The sequence below is a fragment of the Syngnathus typhle genome, linkage group LG11 (assembly GCF_033458585.1).
Source record: "Syngnathus typhle isolate RoL2023-S1 ecotype Sweden linkage group LG11, RoL_Styp_1.0, whole genome shotgun sequence".
NCBI lineage: Eukaryota > Metazoa > Chordata > Actinopteri > Syngnathiformes > Syngnathidae > Syngnathus > Syngnathus typhle.
This window is the reverse complement of record NC_083748.1, coordinates 12,242,371-12,259,493: the sequence shown is the minus strand read 5'-3', so window position 1 is coordinate 12,259,493 and position 17,123 is coordinate 12,242,371. Positions and strand designations below refer to the sequence as shown.

The 17,123-nt window shown below is 45.1% G+C and overlaps 3 protein-coding genes across 3 annotated transcripts; 2 read left to right on the top strand and 1 right to left on the bottom strand.

Annotated features, from left to right (window-relative positions):
- Window positions 1-686: 686 nt before the first annotated feature.
- Window positions 687-2,411, top strand: LOC133162467 (transcription factor HES-5-like). The gene is made up of 2 exons (XM_061291675.1): window positions 687-785; window positions 874-2,411. The coding sequence occupies exons 1-2, from the start codon at window positions 726-728 to the stop codon at window positions 1,195-1,197; spliced, it is 384 nt and encodes a 127-aa protein (XP_061147659.1). The 5' UTR covers window positions 687-725; the 3' UTR covers window positions 1,198-2,411.
- A 3,678-nt stretch (window positions 2,412-6,089) lies between these two features.
- LOC133162630 (transcription factor HES-5-like) lies at window positions 6,090-7,313 on the bottom strand. The gene is made up of 2 exons (XM_061291963.1): window positions 7,244-7,313; window positions 6,090-6,749 (listed from the first exon to the last, which is right to left on the bottom strand). Exons 1-2 carry the CDS (start codon window positions 7,292-7,294, stop codon window positions 6,402-6,404), a joined length of 399 nt encoding a protein of 132 aa, XP_061147947.1. The 5' UTR covers window positions 7,295-7,313; the 3' UTR covers window positions 6,090-6,401.
- Window positions 7,314-9,849: 2,536 nt separating this feature from the next.
- Window positions 9,850-16,564, top strand: pank4 (pantothenate kinase 4 (inactive)). Its single transcript, XM_061291802.1, has 19 exons — window positions 9,850-9,994; window positions 10,311-10,393; window positions 10,755-10,963; window positions 11,137-11,320; window positions 11,407-11,499; window positions 11,649-11,802; window positions 11,866-12,047; window positions 12,127-12,208; window positions 12,331-12,431; window positions 13,044-13,199; window positions 13,286-13,398; window positions 13,472-13,559; window positions 13,653-13,804; window positions 13,949-14,004; window positions 14,081-14,130; window positions 14,255-14,359; window positions 14,659-14,759; window positions 14,832-14,900; window positions 15,006-16,564. Exons 1-19 carry the CDS (start codon window positions 9,865-9,867, stop codon window positions 15,232-15,234), a joined length of 2,337 nt encoding a protein of 778 aa, XP_061147786.1. The 5' UTR covers window positions 9,850-9,864; the 3' UTR covers window positions 15,235-16,564.
- The last annotated feature ends 559 nt before the right edge of the window (window positions 16,565-17,123 follow it).

The window sequence follows — 17,123 nt, the reverse complement described above, 5'->3', positions numbered from 1 at the left end:
GCGGAGCCTTTGGCGTGTGGGGTCAACTTTGACCCGCGGGCTCGCGAGCGCTTCCCACCGACGTGTCTCGTGAGCAACAAGTGGCTCGTCAACACGTGAACAACACACGTGTTTGAAAATGTGTTTCGAGGCACTCTGCTAATATCGTTCACACTGACGGATCGAAAACTGTGATTACTTTTTTCTCATACCTTGCCTTTCAAAACCACCTGCCTCTTTTTGAAACCAACAAACGGAGGTAATCTTATGAAACAACTGACTTTTAGGCGACACGTGAGCGCCCATGCGAAAATAAATGCGACACTTTCCTTACCAACGAGGAGATATTTGAACTCGACAGGTCAAAACAGACACGTCACACAACTCCCACTGATATAAAAAAATGACCCGACTGGTTATTCCTTAAGACTGCACATAAAGGAATGCGTTCTCCCTGTTTGACGTCATAATGGCGTGTGGCAGGTCAGTCATTGATGGCAGCAGATGTGCTCTCTACAGGGTCAGCACTTTCCCACCAGAGCCCTCACAAAGCCTCCCTTAGGTCCCTTGCAGTGGTCCAGCTGCTCCCCTGAGACGTAACTATTGTGCCCACCCCCATGCTGCTCTTTGATTGGCTGCCTGCCAGCATGAGAAAGCTCAGAGGCCCACATTGATATGGAGATGCGGGACTATAAGTAGGAGGCATGAAGAGCAGGGAGGACACACTGTGCACGGACAGCACACAAATGCATCCAGCCATGGCACCTGCAATCTCTCTGCATGTCTCACTGACTCCCACTCACAAGGTACGTTCATCTCCATCGTCCCCTCTTCATCATCGTCGCACACTCGCTGCTGGACAAGCGTCCTCATCCTGGTTTGTTCCCTGTGCAGATTCGAAAGCCTCTGGTGGAAAAGTTCCGGCGAGAGCGAATCAACAGCAGCATCGAGCAGCTCAAGTCTCTCCTGTCCGCCGAGTTCCTCCGGCAGCACAACGACTCCAAGATGGAGAAGGCGGACATCCTGGAGATGACCGTTTGCGTCCTCAGGAGACTCCAGTCCGGCCCTCCAACCGGGGCGCGCTTTGAACGAATCGAGTCTTCCTGTGAGAACAGTCTGGCGGAGGAGGACTTTTCTCCTCTCAGCTCTCCGGGCCGCGGTAGCAGCAGCAGCAAGGAGGAGCGCTCGTCCCAGAGCATCCCCTGGAGGCCCTGGTAGACCGACTCAACTGACTCCCATGAGCCGTTCTCATGACAACTTGTTTTATTTCCGATGGAAACTATCGACGGAATATCTTTTGTTATGCACGATGCATTTATCACATCTGATTGCAATTGCAATTTTCTTCTTTTCCATATTTTTTCAAATATGAAAATGTTCATTTGTTATTGATCATATTGATCATTTTGTCTTGCTGGTTGATGTCCTATGGAAACAACAGCAATAATAATATATTGTTGTGCATGTTGCATAAAGAGTCCGATTGCTTTGACAATCATTATTAACCAGTTGTGAATCTTTTCATGTATTTTTACATGATGATGTTACTTCTGATCATATTGATCTCTTACTTTTTGGTGGAGGAATTTTCCAATAGGAAACATTTTGCAAGAATGTTTTTCATGCATGTTGTATGATCTATTCTGGTGAATCTCATTAGAGTCCGATTACTTCGACAATCATTATTAACCATTTGTGAATCTCTCCATGTATTCTTACATGGTCACAATGTTCATTTTCTTGTGTGTTATTGATTGTATTGATCTCAGCTGTTATTTTCCTATCGGTAAAATAGCAAAACGGTCTTTTTTATCATGCATGTTGCATGGCTCTTATTGTAAGTTTGCAAGGTTATTTTGTGACATTCTTATGGATATGGATCCAATTTTCTTACTGATCATGTTGATTATTTTTTTCTGGGTGACCTTTTCCAGGAAAACAAAAGCAATACTCATTGTTTATTTAAAGCCTTTTGACACATTTTTGTATGTCAATGATGTTACTCCATCATGTGATTGATCATATTGATCTCCACTTTTTGCTGGGTTACTTTTCCTATGGAAACAATAGCAATAATATCTTAAAATAACATGTTTATAGTGTATGTGGCATTAAAATTATGATTGCTTTAGCGATTGTATTTTTGATTGTTGTAAGACCTTTTGATACATTATTGTATGCAAACGTGAGGACATTGTGTTTTATAGCAATGTTCTGGATCATACTGATCTTCTGATTGCTCATGTAAGATCAAAAAAAGATTGTCTTCTCAGTCTAATGTCAGATTAACATTCTGACCTGTTTTAAGGTGGCTTTTGTCACATCAATGTCTTTGTTAATGTCTTTTGTAAAGACAAATGTCTCTGATTGTGTTATGTCTCATCACATTGCTGAGTTGAGTCTTTGTCACTAAACAAAAATGTTATCGTAAACACTTTGTGTTGTGATTTTATTTTGTATTACCAATTTACTGCATACCATTGTCAGATTTTATATTTTTTATTAGTAAATATAACAAAAAAATATAATAATTATTACTTCTTCATCTATCCATACAGCCATCCAACTTTGACTCATTGAAATAAAAATAAAAAATATGCGACAAGAATAAAAACGATGCTTGAGTAAATAAAAATAACATTAATAGAAAAATAATTCACATTCGTCAATGCCGGAATTTAAATGAAGTAGCGTACCACCCCGGAACATAAATATAAATGCACACAACACCCCGTAAGGAAATTACTCTCAGGCAGAAATGATAATAAGAACATAACATAATTTAACATGATATAGTTTTCTAAAAATTTGCCTCGAGCATGATTTAACGTCCAAATGGCAGCTGGTAAGAATCTGCACTTAATTTCTTCTGTAAATGTTCGCTGTAATTCTGTGCTAAGCTAACCCGAAAGTAGCTTGCCTACTTTGCGCATGCGTACGTACAGCAACGTCAATATTGATTGTTTTATTACATTTCATATCAGTGTCCTTTTTTTCTGTTTTGATTTTTTTGTTTATGAACGTGGCAGGCTTATCCTTATTAATGTGATTTTTCTTGAATTTTACACCCCTGATCCCATTCAGTGCAAGGTAAGGGCAAATGTCCAATGTGAGTTGTATTTCGCAATGTGGGTTCATGTATGTTTCAAATTCAATTACAAAAATACTTTCCTTATCCTCAAAGGGAAAAAGGAAAGAAAGAATACACAATATTAATGATGATAACTTAAATAATGATAATATAGAAGAAATACATTTATGTTTTGCATTTTTATTGTAGGTAGATCATTTTGACTTGGTCAGCTGAAAAGGTGTGGCCATCCCTGTTGTAAACAGTTCTTATCTTGGTTATTACCTCTGCTCCATCTGTAAAGAGGTTTATTTTTGCCCCCACCCTGGACATGACTGGAAATGGCCAAGTGCCTTCCCGTATCCCCCTCGTGCCCCCACCCCTTCACACAGGGACCTGGGAGCCGTGGTGACACACGACTTCCCACACTGGTGAAAGGCGGCCATCACAATAGAAGTGTGTCTAGTCCCACAAAAGCCTCGGCGCGATTCCCAGGCCTATACGGGAGGCCGTTTGATTCAGCCGCCATCTGCCCGCCGCCCAACCATGATCCGCTCGTGGGAAACGCACAACAGCCTCAAGACACATGCACACACACCCGCAGGTCATGCAACTGTTACCATGGCAACAGCACAAGAACATGATGGAATGATTAACAAGAAAGATGAAAATGATGGCTGACAAGAAAAATAAATTGAGGAAAAGGTTTTGATGGAAAGATAGAAGGAAGGAACATGATGGATGGATGGATGGATGGATGGATGGATGGATGGATGGATGGATGGATGGATGGATGGATGGATGGATGGATGGAGACGTATGCATGACTAATGCAGGAAGACTGAAGGATGGAAGAATGGTGATAAGGAGTGATGATGATGAAGAAGCTATGGGGAAAGTAATGAAGGAGGGAGGAATCTCACTGTAATGGAGTAGGAAATAACGGATGGCTGGGTTGTAGAAGAAAGAATGATCATTTATGATTGGACACTTCCACTCTATCCAAAATAGTAAAGCATCCTTTCCATATTTCATCAATATTTTTCCTTGTGACTGTTTTCAAGTGAGACTCTATCGCACGCTTGAGTCTCACGCTCGGGCCTCATCTGGGAGTCTCGTGAAGGGGGTGTCGGTCGTTTGGGTCGTGTCCACCCAAGGAGGAACATTTTCCCACTGACCTTCTGTGAACCGACTGGCGGCCCACCTGCTCCGTCTAACACGCCATTCACGCCATTGTCCCCCGCCCGTAGCGCAGCGGCCTGTGATTGGCTGCCGGTGAGCATAAATGAGACACGCTGGATCGGCACGTCTCATCGCACTCACTTGGATTCCAAAACATCATGTCTCTGTACGTAGACCTCGAACTTCAGGAAAGCATCAAGGAGCAGCTCTTCAGGTGAGGCACCATTCATTGGCATCTTGTTTGCTTTTATTTTTGTGTAGTTTACTGTCATACTCCTAATATTTTGACTGTCAGCTGTTCCTAACCTTTGTAGCTTTATGGAGGGACACAGATGCATCAAAATATTAGGAACAGCCTTCAGTTGGATGCAGGTAAAGCCCTTCCTGTCACCTTAGTGAAGGTCAAAACATTAGGAACAGCCTTCATTCGGGTGAAAACGCATAGAGCTCAATAATGAACCAAAATATTAGGAAGAGCTCTGAGTTGGATACATTTGTTATCAATGTATATAAAGCACCAAATCAGGGTCAACATTTGATTTTGTTTTGGGTGCATTTTTCTGCAAATTCTATCCGTCCCAGTTTGACCAGTTGACAAAGAAGAAATGCTTTTCTTTTGTTCAGGTGCAAGCTGCACACACTGGAGAAGAAATGCAACGGTGGCTTGGAGAAAGTGCGCGCCCTGCTGGAGGATCTGCTACTGCAGCGCGGGCTCCCGCTGACCGAGCTCCTGGAGAAGACCAAGTGTTTCCTAACGCTGCGCAGGACGCTGCTTTCTCACCAGGGTTACTCCAAACCCGCCCGGGAACTCCTGCGGCTTTTCACCGACGCGGACGAGGACCTGGCGCCGCTTTGCTGCTAGCCTCTCACCAACAATGGACTCCACAAAGACTCATCGCAAAGCGTGTTTGCCTCACTCAGGCAATTTTGGAGGCGGAGAGACCGTTGGTGGTGGATCGTCGATGACTTTGCTGCTATTTTTGTCCCCACACAAAGTGTCTTATGGTTGTGTTTTCTTTGCAACCGCTCAATTGAACTTTTTTCTTAAGGCTGCAATCGTTTTTTGGATTGCCTTCGGAGCAGAATGTGCTTCGTCAAACTAAACCATGTGAAAATGTGGCATAGCGCATTTCCCATACATGTCCTGCCTTGTTTCAAGGGCTCACTTGCATTATATACCTTTTATTTTGTTTAAAAGGACTTCGCCTATTTGCATATGTTGTATGCTTTCAGTTTGTTTTGTGTTATTGACTTTTTTTTTTTAAATGAAAGAATAAATAATGCAAGATGCACAATGTATTTGCGCCTCACTTGTTTCATCTGTTTGACACTGAAGGGCTGGCCGGGGGACACCCTGAACCGGTTGCCAGTCCATTTGGCAATTTGGAGTGCTCAATTGGCCTACCAAGCATGTTTTTGGGGATGTGGGAGGAAACCGGAATCCCCGGAGAAAACCCACGTGGGTACGGGGAGAACATGCAAACTCCACCGGCACCCTCTTAACTGTGAGGTGGACGTGGTAACCAGTGCGCCACCGAGCCACCCTGCAGTAAAATCAATAATACTAAAATGACAATTGTAGAAAAAAAGAATCCAAAATGATTTCTCTTTGAACTGCAAGTGCGACGATGTTGTGTTGTCTGCAGCTCGTCGAGAATGCGACAAAAAAAAGATTAGAACATCCAAGACAAACATGCTGCATCAGCATTTTACAGATGTCCAGTTATAATTTAGCTTCATGCGACAGGGTGACAAGAAGATGTCAAAAAGGTAATAAAATAAAAAAGAAGCACCAGAGAAACACACATTGTTTTTTCATGATTGCTTTATTGCGAATGCCTTGGTTTGAAAGCAATACATTCATTGTGACACCTTAAATGAAGGTGTGCGTGTGTGTGTGTGTGTGCGTGCTGTCATCTGCACAGACCCTAAAACACACGTGTAAATCAGACACATGTTCAACATGTATGACCAATGCTCCCACATAGAGGGAAAACCAAATACACCATTCAACGGTGTCATATATTGTGTGTCCAATGAAAATAGTTCAGTTTACTACACAAATTAGCACTTGAACACTTTTTTTCAACGAAAAGAACAACAATACAAAAGCTGCACGCGCAGCAACACTTAGGCCTTCACAAAAGGCGAGTTGAACTTGTTTCAATATCTACCAGGGCCTCCAAGGGGCGCCCTTGGCCGAGCTCTCTTCCTTTTCGAGAGCAGACAAGTCGTCCTCTCTCAGCTTCTCCTCGCACGAAGAGCGCAGCTGACTCAAGTTCTTCCCGGCTCGCTCCTCGGAAAGGAACGTGGCCGCCTCCCTGGCGCATTTGGCGTAACCGCCACGCACGGACTGGAGTCGCCGGAGGAAGCAAACGGTCATTTCCAGCACGTCTGCCTTCTCCATCTTGGAGTCGGGCTGCTGCTGGAGGAACTCCGGAGCCAGGAGAGTCTTCAGCTGCTCGATGCTGCTGTTGATCCGCTCGCGCCTCAACTTCTCCACCAGAGGCTTTCGGATCTGAAACGGAAACAAATGAAAATGAGGATATGGAATTCTAAATTTGACATCAAAATACCAAAAATGCATCATATTAAACGGCATTAAAATACAGGAGAGGGTAATCCCAACTATTGATTGTCAAAAACGAAAACAAACGAACGAGGCTGACGAGTATGACGAGGCTGCTGTAAAATTGTGCCCAAATATTTCAAAATTCCAATCAATTGTGCTCAAAAGTAATATGGATGCTATTCAATATCTTTGACATCCACTTTGTCTGGTGTCATTTTTGTCTTCACTTTAAGACTATTCCACCATGTCTTACCAATAATGTAACAACCTTTGCTTTTATATAGGCGATTAAATCTTCAAATAAATCACTGTGCTGTACGAGTAACTCTACGAGGCTCAACGAGTATTCCCAATTTGTGATATTTCAAAACGTCACCACGAAACGTAATTTTTCCTGTGTTCAAACAAAGCTTTCCATGAGATGCTGAAGATGAGCGTACCTTGTGCGTGAGAGTCAGGTGAGAGTCTTGCAGAGAGCTTGCAGGTGCCATGGCTGGTTGCGCGTATGTGCTCTCCACGCACAATATGGTCTCCCCGCTCTTCATGCCTCCTACTTATAGTCCCGCATCTCCATATCAATGTGGGCCTCTGGGCTTTCTCACGCTGGCAGGCAGCCAATCAGAGAGCAGCGTCACAATAGTAGTTACGTCTCAGGGGGGCAGCTAGACTGATGGGCAAGTGGGGGTCTGACTGAGCTCTGTGTGAAAGTGCTGATCCTGCTGATCCTGTAGGTGGCACATCTGCTGCTTTCCAAGACTTTGAGCGGGCAGGCACGCACGTGTCCCATAAGTGGATTTTTTCTGCAATTATTTGACGGCAAATCTGTCTGTGGCAGCAACTGTGCGTGGCGAGCACGTCTGCCTCACAGTTCAAGTGGCCAAGGCCTCTTATGTGGCACAAACATGACTGAGCACTATTAAATGGTTTGCAATTTATTAGAATGGGGAAAATGTGAGTTGAAGTGAAAGAGGTCAAATGTCATGGAAATTGTGGAATAATACTACAAGACGTGAATTTGATTTGACTTGCTTGACAACTATGGAAGGATGAACGAAATGTATAAAATGTCAACTTCACTTCTATGAGATTTCTTGCTACAGAAATGTGGAATTGAGGGAAACTACGGAATTTGTGGAATGTGGCAAAATATTTGCCAATTCGGGGAAAAGATATTTGGTTGGAAGTCACTCATTAAATCCATCCCCATCGATGAATTCATTGCGTCCGTATCGTAGTTGATGAAACAACAAGCGATCTCACACCCGATTAAACACAACGAGTGACGGGCGTCTCTTTCTTCGTTAAGGCTGAATACAAGCGACATAAACAATCGGCCGGATTGCTGGCCGAGTCCTGGGAATCCTGTGCGCGTCTGCATTCTTGTTGACCCTTGAACAAAAAAAGCTACGGAGACCCCATTGAGGAACGGTGGGAGTGGAGCTGTAAAGTGAGTCTCGCTGTCATCAATGTGATGTGCAAGCAGACACACTTCCTTTGTCCCGCACGAGTGTGTTGAATGGAAGCCAGTGTGGGAAAGGCCAAGCAAAGAGACTCACAGCCCCACAGGCACAATAGACAAAATGGGAGGGGGGGCTGGTCTCCTTAGATGTTTACATCAAGCGGATCATTTATTATAATCCGCATTTCCAGCCCAAATATAATTTAATAATCTTTTGCCTGTTGATTATTTTCTGGGAATTGCCAAAAAAAAAAAAATACAGCTTTTGCCTGTATTTCAGTCAAGCTCATTTCTTTGGCCATGCATTGGGTATGAGTGTCATCTATGCATTGGGAATGACATCCCGTAAATGCAAATTTCCCCAGAACTGTTGCTCTTTTGCGTTTAATCCTGGTTTATGGCCTCACTCAAAATAATTTGCATTGTCTTCAACCAGCAGAGCCTCTGTCCAGTCCAAATATTGGCCCAAATTCCCGTCTCTCATTAGCAAGCAGCCGACATTAAAGATGAAGAGGAAGAGAAGGAGGAGAGGCACAAGTGGGTGGTGGTGGACTGTGTGTCTGGGGATGGGGGGAGGGAGACGGTCCCGAATGAGGGCGAATTAGCATTTAACGAGGCACATGTCCCTTGAGCGGGCGCCGGCTCAATCATGTGAGGAGTGTGGGAACGTCTCAAGCGCAGAGTCACAGTGCACGAGGTGTGATTAATCATGGACAACCCCGACCCCCCCATACCACCACCACTAAACAGCCCCGCTCCTCTCCTCCCATCCCTGAGGGGATTTGGCACACTTCACAGGGAGATTTGGTTGACGCCCTGCCACTAGTTAGATGCCTTTATTTAAACTGTCGTCGTGCCTTTTAAACGACTGCAAACATACACAAAGGTGAAAACTTGGCCACCAGGCCGGGGTATTTTTTACACTAACATGAATCCATCCATCCATGCATGCGCCCATCCATTGCGTTTTTTCCCTCTTACTCAAGACACTGCTGACCTCTAGTGGTTGATAGCATTACTGATGATGGCATATGCATTTTGAAATTTTAATGAAGCAGGAAATCGTTTTAACGGGAAGAAGGACGCACCCAAATAGCAGATATTTTATTTATGGATATTTTGTAATCCTTGTATAGCCAGAATGTTAATGCATTTTGGAGTATATTATCTTGTTTGTATTTTCAACCCGATTCTGACTGAAATTTAAAACATGATATGGCAAATACGTAGTGAGAACAGGAGGAAACCTTAACTCAAAATATAAGTAATCAGTAGTGTGATTGCTTTAAAAGAAATAATAGCATAAACCGTATATAGTTTATTGAGAACGCTTCATTTTCATTGATATAGTATTGGTATGGTATTTTGTAATATATCCGTAGGCTTTTAAAATGATGTTCCGAATAAGAGGTCAAGTCATAAAATATCGTACATTAAAGTATCAACCTAATTTTAATGTTATCATATTTTGTCGAACACTTCAAAACGTTTTTAAATCCCAAATGTACGGAATGTACGAGACCCCGCCCACCAAACCTTGCGTGCTCGCTGATTGGCCCAGTGCACGTACGCCTGCCTGGCTACGTCAGCACGTCGTCCACTATGGCGGAATGTAGCCTTGCTGACAGCAGGGACGCGAGCCGTCACCATACCATGGATAAAAGCATCACTCTACCTCCAGACGAGATATTCCGCAATTTGGAGAACGCCAAACGCTTTGCCATAGACATAGGTACCTGCAAATGTACACGTTTACTTTCACGTTAACGCCGTTTGACTAAAAAATAAAAGCGCAAACAGTGCTGCGTTCAAGAACCGAGTAAAAGTCAAAGTCAGTTTGAAAACAGGCTGCCTTTATCAAAACCATCTCACATTAAGATGCTTCTTTTGAATCTAATGAAAAACAAACAAACACGGAATTTAATTGTTCAGTATCCTCGACGAGCGCGGAGTTTAGCAGCTGAAGCTAGCCGAGTTGTTCATGTTGCCCCCTCAGTTTACTTGGGTCACGTCTTTATGAATCTCCACTTTTCATTTCTTCTGTACAGGTGGATCTCTCACCAAACTCGCCTATTATTCTACAGTTCAGCACAAAGTGGCCAAAGTTCGCTCCTTCGACCACTCGGCCAAGGTAATTATTATTTTTTATTTTTTTATGACACCCTCCAACTGTATTATTTGACCCCGTTTTTTCCCCTCCATAGTTGACTTCATTGTTATTGCCGTAGAGTCTGCAAAGTCCTGGGAATGTTCCCCCGACATTTGTGTATTTAAAAAAGTCTATACTTTAATGTTACTGGTGCGTAAAGAGTAGTTCATGATTGCAACCTTTTTGAAACCTGAGTTTTTGACTCGGTTTAGTGTTTCTTGTGTGCACGTTATTCATGTTAAAATGATGGTTTAGGCCATGTCTGCACCGTTAATCACCAAAGCGAAGGAAGGTGTAATGGACACAGATGCTGACGTTGCTGTTTTTTTTTTTTGTCTCCCAGGAGGCGGCCGGCGACAATCTTTACGAGATCTCGGTTCAAGAGGAGGTGACGGCGCGCCTGCACTTTATCAAGTTTGAGAATGCCTACATTGAAACTTGCTTGGACTTCATCAAAGACCACCTTGTTAACACCGACACCAAAGTCATCAAGGCCACAGGTGGCGGGGCGCACAAATTCAAAGAACTGCTGGAAAAGAAACTGGGACTCAAGTGAGTGTTCTTTACAATAGAAAAACTTTCTTGTGGCTGGGAGGTGAGTCTCATGTAAGGCCATTTTTGTTTTTAATGGTCCAATTTGAGCCAAGGCAGACCCGCACACTTTTTTGGCTACTCCTATGTTGAAAATTTCCTTGATGAATAAAAGTGTTTGTTTGTGGTATGAGGGTGGACAAAGAGGACGAGATGACGTGTCTGATCAAGGGATGCAACTTTGTGCTGAGGAACATCCCTCATGAGGCCTTCGTGTACGCCAAGCACGCCGACTCCGAGTTCCGCTTCCAGACCACCCAGCCGGACATCTTCCCTTACCTCCTCGTCAACATCGGCTCCGGTGTCTCCATCATCAAGGTCGTAACTCATGACCAACTCACAGTGACGAGGGGAAAACGGATGCACGCAGCTCGTCTTTTCTTACTGTCTTGTCCTGCTGACAGGTGGAATCGGAGGACAAATTCGAGCGTATTGGAGGAAGCTCCATAGGTGGGGGGACGTTCTGGGGCCTCGGGGCGTTACTCACCAAAACAAAGGTATTCTTTTTTTTTTTAACTGTCAAAAGTCTCCGATGAAAAAAGCAGCTCAGCAGTCGGGACAGTTCAGCGTCCAAATTATGTTTGAGTGAGAAAGCCTTTTGGGTCCCCAAATTTCATACTGAATATGTTTTCCTCCTGCCCCGCAGAGGTTTGACGAGTTGCTCCAACTGGCCTCGAAGGGGCAGCACACAAGCGTGGACATGCTGGTCAAAGACATTTACGGAGGATCATACGGCTCACTGGGCCTCACCGGTGACTTGATTGCCAGCAGCTTTGGCAAGTCGGCCACGGCCGACAAAGGTGAGGCGCCGCGTGCCTAATGTTGTGGCCGGCGATATAGCTCTGCCGTGCGGTCCCTTTCAGAGTTCTCCAAAGAGGACATGGCAAAGAGTTTGCTGCACATGATCAGCAACGACATCGGCCAGCTGGCCTGCCTCTACGCCAAACTCCACCAGCTGCCGCGCGTCTACTTTGGGGGCTTCTTCATTCGGGGCCATCCGGTCACCATGCACACCATCACCTACAGCATCAACTTCTTCACCAAGGCAACGCTGACTTCGAAGCCGAGGACACCCGTTCAAGTTACGCTTGCGAGGTTCATTGACTGTGTGTGCGTGTACGCAGGGCGAGGTGCAGGCCTTGTTCCTCAGACACGAAGGCTATCTGGGAGCCATCGGGGCTTTTCTCAAAGGAGCCGAGGAAGACAGTAAGAAGACAAGTCTTTTTTTTTTTTGCCCGTTCTTCTCTCAACTCCACTTGTTGGTTGTCACACAGTGATGATGTATGTTGTATCACACTCGAAAGCTTGACGACCCGTGTTTGCTCCAGATCCAAACCAGTACAGCTGGGGGGAGAATTACGCGGGAAGCTCCGGCCTGATGAGTATTTCTCCGGAAATGAATCCCATGCAACGCGCACGAAGCGGAACGGTGAGCCTTCCGACAGCCCATCGCAACCGTCATCTCATTTCCCTTCCGTTAAATCTACTTGAAATCTTTACCTGTCATCTTTGATTTAATCATGAAATCATCATCATCTTCTTTTTATTTTCTTCTGTCCCACTGTCCTTCAGTTTCCCGTAAGTACCTCCGCCGGGCCTCGCCTTTGTGCGTCGCTGACTCACCTGCTTGCACATTTTCTCGTGCACGTGGTTTGAGTTCTGCAGAGGGACAAACTTGCATCTGTCACTTCTATGTGCAGCGCGTGAAGCGTCCACTTAACCATTGAACATTGCCGCCTGTCTTTTGTGGCTGTTTGAATTTCGAAAACCGAATGTAACACAAATGAATCTATCGTCAAACCCTTATTAGCTGCGCAGTCAATGTAATACTTAAAACTGCAATGATGTAAAACTACTCAGCCTTCGAGAGAAGCCTGGCAGACTTGACATTGTTTTTTTTGTACTGAGCAGTGAGACCCTTTCCTATGTTGTAATAACTTTTATTTATGGCTTGATTGCTACTCATCATACCTCTACTCATTTTTTTCCCATAATTGTTTTGGTTCACGTTCTGATTGATTTGATCTGTGGGGCGCTCCAGTTCGACATGCTCGAGATGGACCGTCTGGAGAGGCAGCTGGTGAATCTCCATCTGCTCCAGGACCCGTCTTCCTACATCCCAGACACGGTGGACCTCACCGAGGACGCCCCGGCCCGCGAATACTGGCTGGACTGCTTCGAGGAGGCCCTCGACGGGGTGAGATCACACGTCGAATCCTCCTCTTTAACCCAGGGAACCAAATAGAACGCCATCTGGACTCGTGTTCTTGTCGTCGGGCGTAGGTGGTGAAGCGAGCCGTGGCCAGTCAGCCCGACATGGCCGAGTCGGCGGAGCGGGCCGAGAAGTTCCGCCAGAAGTACAGACACAAGCTTCAGACCCTGCGTCACCAACCCTTGTAAGATGTTCCGACGCTCCTCCCGCATTGTGTTTTGTCCATGGCTAACGTAGCGATTTTTCTCATCACCCAGCGCTTACGGCTCTCTCACGGTCAGAAGTCTGCTCGACACGCGGGAGCACTGTTTAAACGAGTTCAACTTTCCCGATCCCTACTCCAAGGTCGGATCACAGGCTGTCCACCACAGACGTTTGCTCCTTCGTACATCTTTAATATTTTACATCGCCTCGGCCTTTTCTTGCGCGTGCGTTTAGATCAAACAAAAGGAGAACGACGGCGCGCTCAAATACTACCAGAAGGCCGTCGGGTTTCTGGAGGCTCTGGGCTGGGAGCAGAGACAGTTCGCTCTGGTCCGGGGCGTCCTGGCTGGGAACGTCTTCGACTGGGGAGCAAAGGCCGTCTCCGAGTGAGTGCGCTGCCAATCTGGGGGCCACACGACAAATTGAAGGAAGACATCAAGATGCACAGACTGTTTCATTCTCCACGTTCTGTTCAATGATGTTGCTATTGATTGACTTGCTGAGGCCTCTCAACACTTCCTTCTGTGCAGCGTCCTGGAATCAGACCCAGAGTTTGGCTTTGAGGAGGCAAAAAGGCAGCTGGAAGGTAGTCATGAGACCAAAAAAAAAAAAAGATGGCAACCGCCATCCAAATTCATTCGTTTGTCTGCTTCTTCCTTCAGAGCGGCCGTGGCTGGTGGATTCATATGACCAATGGCTCCAGAGACTTAAGGTCAATTGTTTGTTGTAACCCCGCCGGCCGTCCGACGAATTTCCTGTGTTTCCTGTTTTGCTCGCTCGTTTGCTGGCTGGCCAATGAGTGCTTGAATGCAATCCGTCCTGGTTGTGTCTTACAGGGGCGTCCTCACAAGTGTGCCTTGTTTTTCGTAGATAATAGCGGCGTAGACATCATTCTAGGAGTGATGCCTTTTGTCAGGGAGCTTCTCTCTCGCGGAACAGAGGTAAGACCAAGACCAGGGGCTCTCCATGTATGCTACCCGGACAAAAGTACTGGGGACACAACTCTAATTGCTCAGGCCTACCTTATTACTGGTGTGATGTCAGTTCTGTCTTGATTATACTGCCCCCAGGTGGCCAAGTCATGCACACCAGAAGGGACAGCACGATGTTCAATTCTTTACATTCTGTTGATTTATGTCAGTACTCTTTATGCTTCTATGAAACCCAGATGACCAGTTGTATTTTCATCAAACGACATCACTCGCATTTGTAACAATTGTTTCTTGTTTGCTGCGCGTAGGTGGTGCTGGCTAGCAACTCCGGTCCGGCCCTGAACGATGTCACGAATGGCGAGCTGCAGATTCTGACCGAGAGGATCGCCGCCATGGACCCGGTCATTCAGTGAGTGTCGATAAAGACCCCGTTAAACTTTTTATCTTGTCACTTTGAGATCATCAGCCATCTTGTGATCAGGGCGGGGCTGAGGGACGACAGATTGACCTTGATTCAGAGCGGCTCCAGCTCTCCTTGCCTAGATCTAAGGTAGCTTGAGATGCCAAGCACGGGCTAAGTCATCTCCCGGGCAGCAGACGGGTGTTCGTCGTAGCGTACACGTGACGGATTTGTTGTGCGCTGCGTCACCTCCAGCCGCCTGGACAAAGTTCTGGCCATGGTGGTGCGCGAGCGTCACACGGACCTGGTGATCATCGAGGGCATGGGCCGGGCCATCCACACCAACTACTACGCCACGCTCAGCTGCGAGAGCCTCAAAATGGCCGTCATCAAGAACTCCTGGCTGGCTGATCGGCTCGGCGGGAAGCTCTACAGCGTGGTCTTCAAGTATGAGGTGCCGGTCGGGAGCGCCGGCGCCGTCTGAGCCTTTATGGACTCAACGTAATGAATGTAAGATGGCTCAATGAACGTTTGACAGGCGCAGGCAAGTATTACATTTACAGTATTTCAAAACCATCATTCTTTTATTGTTCTGTGTCACTTGGCTGGATTTAAACTATGGGTCCAGGTGACTAATTCCACTCCAGTGCCGTTTGCGTCTTTTAGCCTATTTATTTACATTGAGCAACCGATATGCTGATATCCCCCGTGAATAATAAGTCGAGTTGCTGTAAGTCGCAGGCAACTAGTCACAAAAGGTATTTGTCACGGCGAAGCGGTTCAAACCGCGAGGATCATAAAGCATCAACGCTGTGTTGCTAATATTGGCCTTGACAACCGTACTCAATGAACCTCTCCCGCAGAAGGAGCCACAAAAGCCTTTTAATATCTGAAGGGAGGATAACACTGCATTTTTTTTTAGCTGTGTATCACAGTGGTGTGTTGCGTTTATGAACTCAACAAAGTGCTACAGAGAGCACATTTTAATTCTGCATGAGATGAGAAAAACACTTGGATGAAACCTACTTTTAAATAAAATAAGTCATTGTGTATTTGAGTCCTCTTTGTATTCATCAGCTTAAAGCCAAACTTGAATTATTCACCTGCAGCAAGTCCAAAAAGCCGCCTGCTTCTGTACTCTGTCTTTATTTTATCTTGCGCTGAGCAGGCAAGTCAACTGTCAACTTGAATTAAAATGGACCTTTTCATTTATCAATGTCAAATGTAGCGAATTAAAATTTTCTGAGTGGCTATAGTTGGGATATTTTGGATATATTTTATGTATTTATTTGCGTTCGCATTGACATACAGCTGATACAAAACCATTTTTTTATCCGCATTTGAAAAAGGCCTGATTCTGATGTGTTTATTTGTCTTCACGGTCCCACAACAGCTCCCAATTGTGTCGCTTGAGAGCAAAGGAAATGGTGTCACGTGAACCTTGCAGTTTAAATCCAGCTTTAGTGTTCCTCAGGATTTGGGAAATTCCTATCAAGTCAGGTGTTATTTTTGCCTTCATGCATTTCTTGCTCAAAAGTGTGTTGAATGTGCCTTGGGCCTGATGGAACGAAGTCATTAGGATTGGTTCTCAAATTTACCGGGATCCACAATAAATGTTTGCACTGAATAGATACCACCACAAGATGGCAGTGTCGTACTGTGACAAAAATAATTGACTTTCATACCGATCACAGTCTACTTTAATTCGGGTGGCAAACAACAATTTCAAGCGCCTTAATAGTAAACCGTGCATTTCACTACAATGCACCTTCTGTTGTGTTCTAAGAATGTATATAAAGCACATTTGATTTATTGTTATTCTCCGGATTCATTTTTCTTTAAAAGACAAAAAAAAAAAAGATGATACTGGGTTTGTTGGTGGAAGTGGATCACAACCGAGGCCGCTCTTGGTCGTGATCTGCCAGCAGCATTCAAGTTTGACATTGCGCCACACGAAGCGTTTGATGCCTGCTGAGAAGCTGCAGGCTGCAAATGTACCAGGGAGCCCACCAGGGGGTCTTCCCTGCTCTTCATCTCGCTCCACACACACATAAGACAAATTCTGCCTGACACAGGGACTGCCGTTTTCAACCAAGATTTCCCATCATATGTTGGTGAGTATACGCCATGTGTGTTTTGAATGTTAACGTGTTTACTATGACTTATGTTTTACATTTAATATGAAAAATGATGTTGGCTTGCTATTACCAACTGACTACTGGTTTACAATGCAGTGGTAGAAGACAGTACATTTAAAACTTGGTTAAAATGTATTTGTTGTTTCTCCGCTCACACCAAAGCAGGGTTATTATTTGACAAATTGTCCACCTTTCACAGACTTGTACAAATATTTGGTCGTGGCTTCATATTTTC

Bases quoted from the DNA above. Each gene is read 5' to 3' on its own strand.
- LOC133162630 (XM_061291963.1), bottom strand. From the start codon at position 7,294: ATGGCACCTGCAAGCTCTCTGCAAGACTCTCACCTGACTCTCACGCAC. The intron at 6,750-7,243 runs GTACGCTCATCT...TTTCCGTTTCAG, and splicing joins ACCTGACTCTCACGCACAAG to ATCCGAAAGCCTCTGGTGGA.
- pank4 (XM_061291802.1), top strand. From the start codon at position 9,865: ATGGCGGAATGTAGCCTTGCTGACAGCAGGGACGCGAGCCGTCACCAT. The intron at 13,805-13,948 runs GTGAGTGCGCTG...CCTTCTGTGCAG, and splicing joins GGAGCAAAGGCCGTCTCCGA to CGTCCTGGAATCAGACCCAG. The intron at 14,360-14,658 runs GTAAGACCAAGA...TGCTGCGCGTAG, and splicing joins TTCTCTCTCGCGGAACAGAG to GTGGTGCTGGCTAGCAACTC.
- LOC133162467 (XM_061291675.1), top strand. From the start codon at position 726: ATGCATCCAGCCATGGCACCTGCAATCTCTCTGCATGTCTCACTGACT. The intron at 786-873 runs GTACGTTCATCT...TTCCCTGTGCAG, and splicing joins CACTGACTCCCACTCACAAG to ATTCGAAAGCCTCTGGTGGA.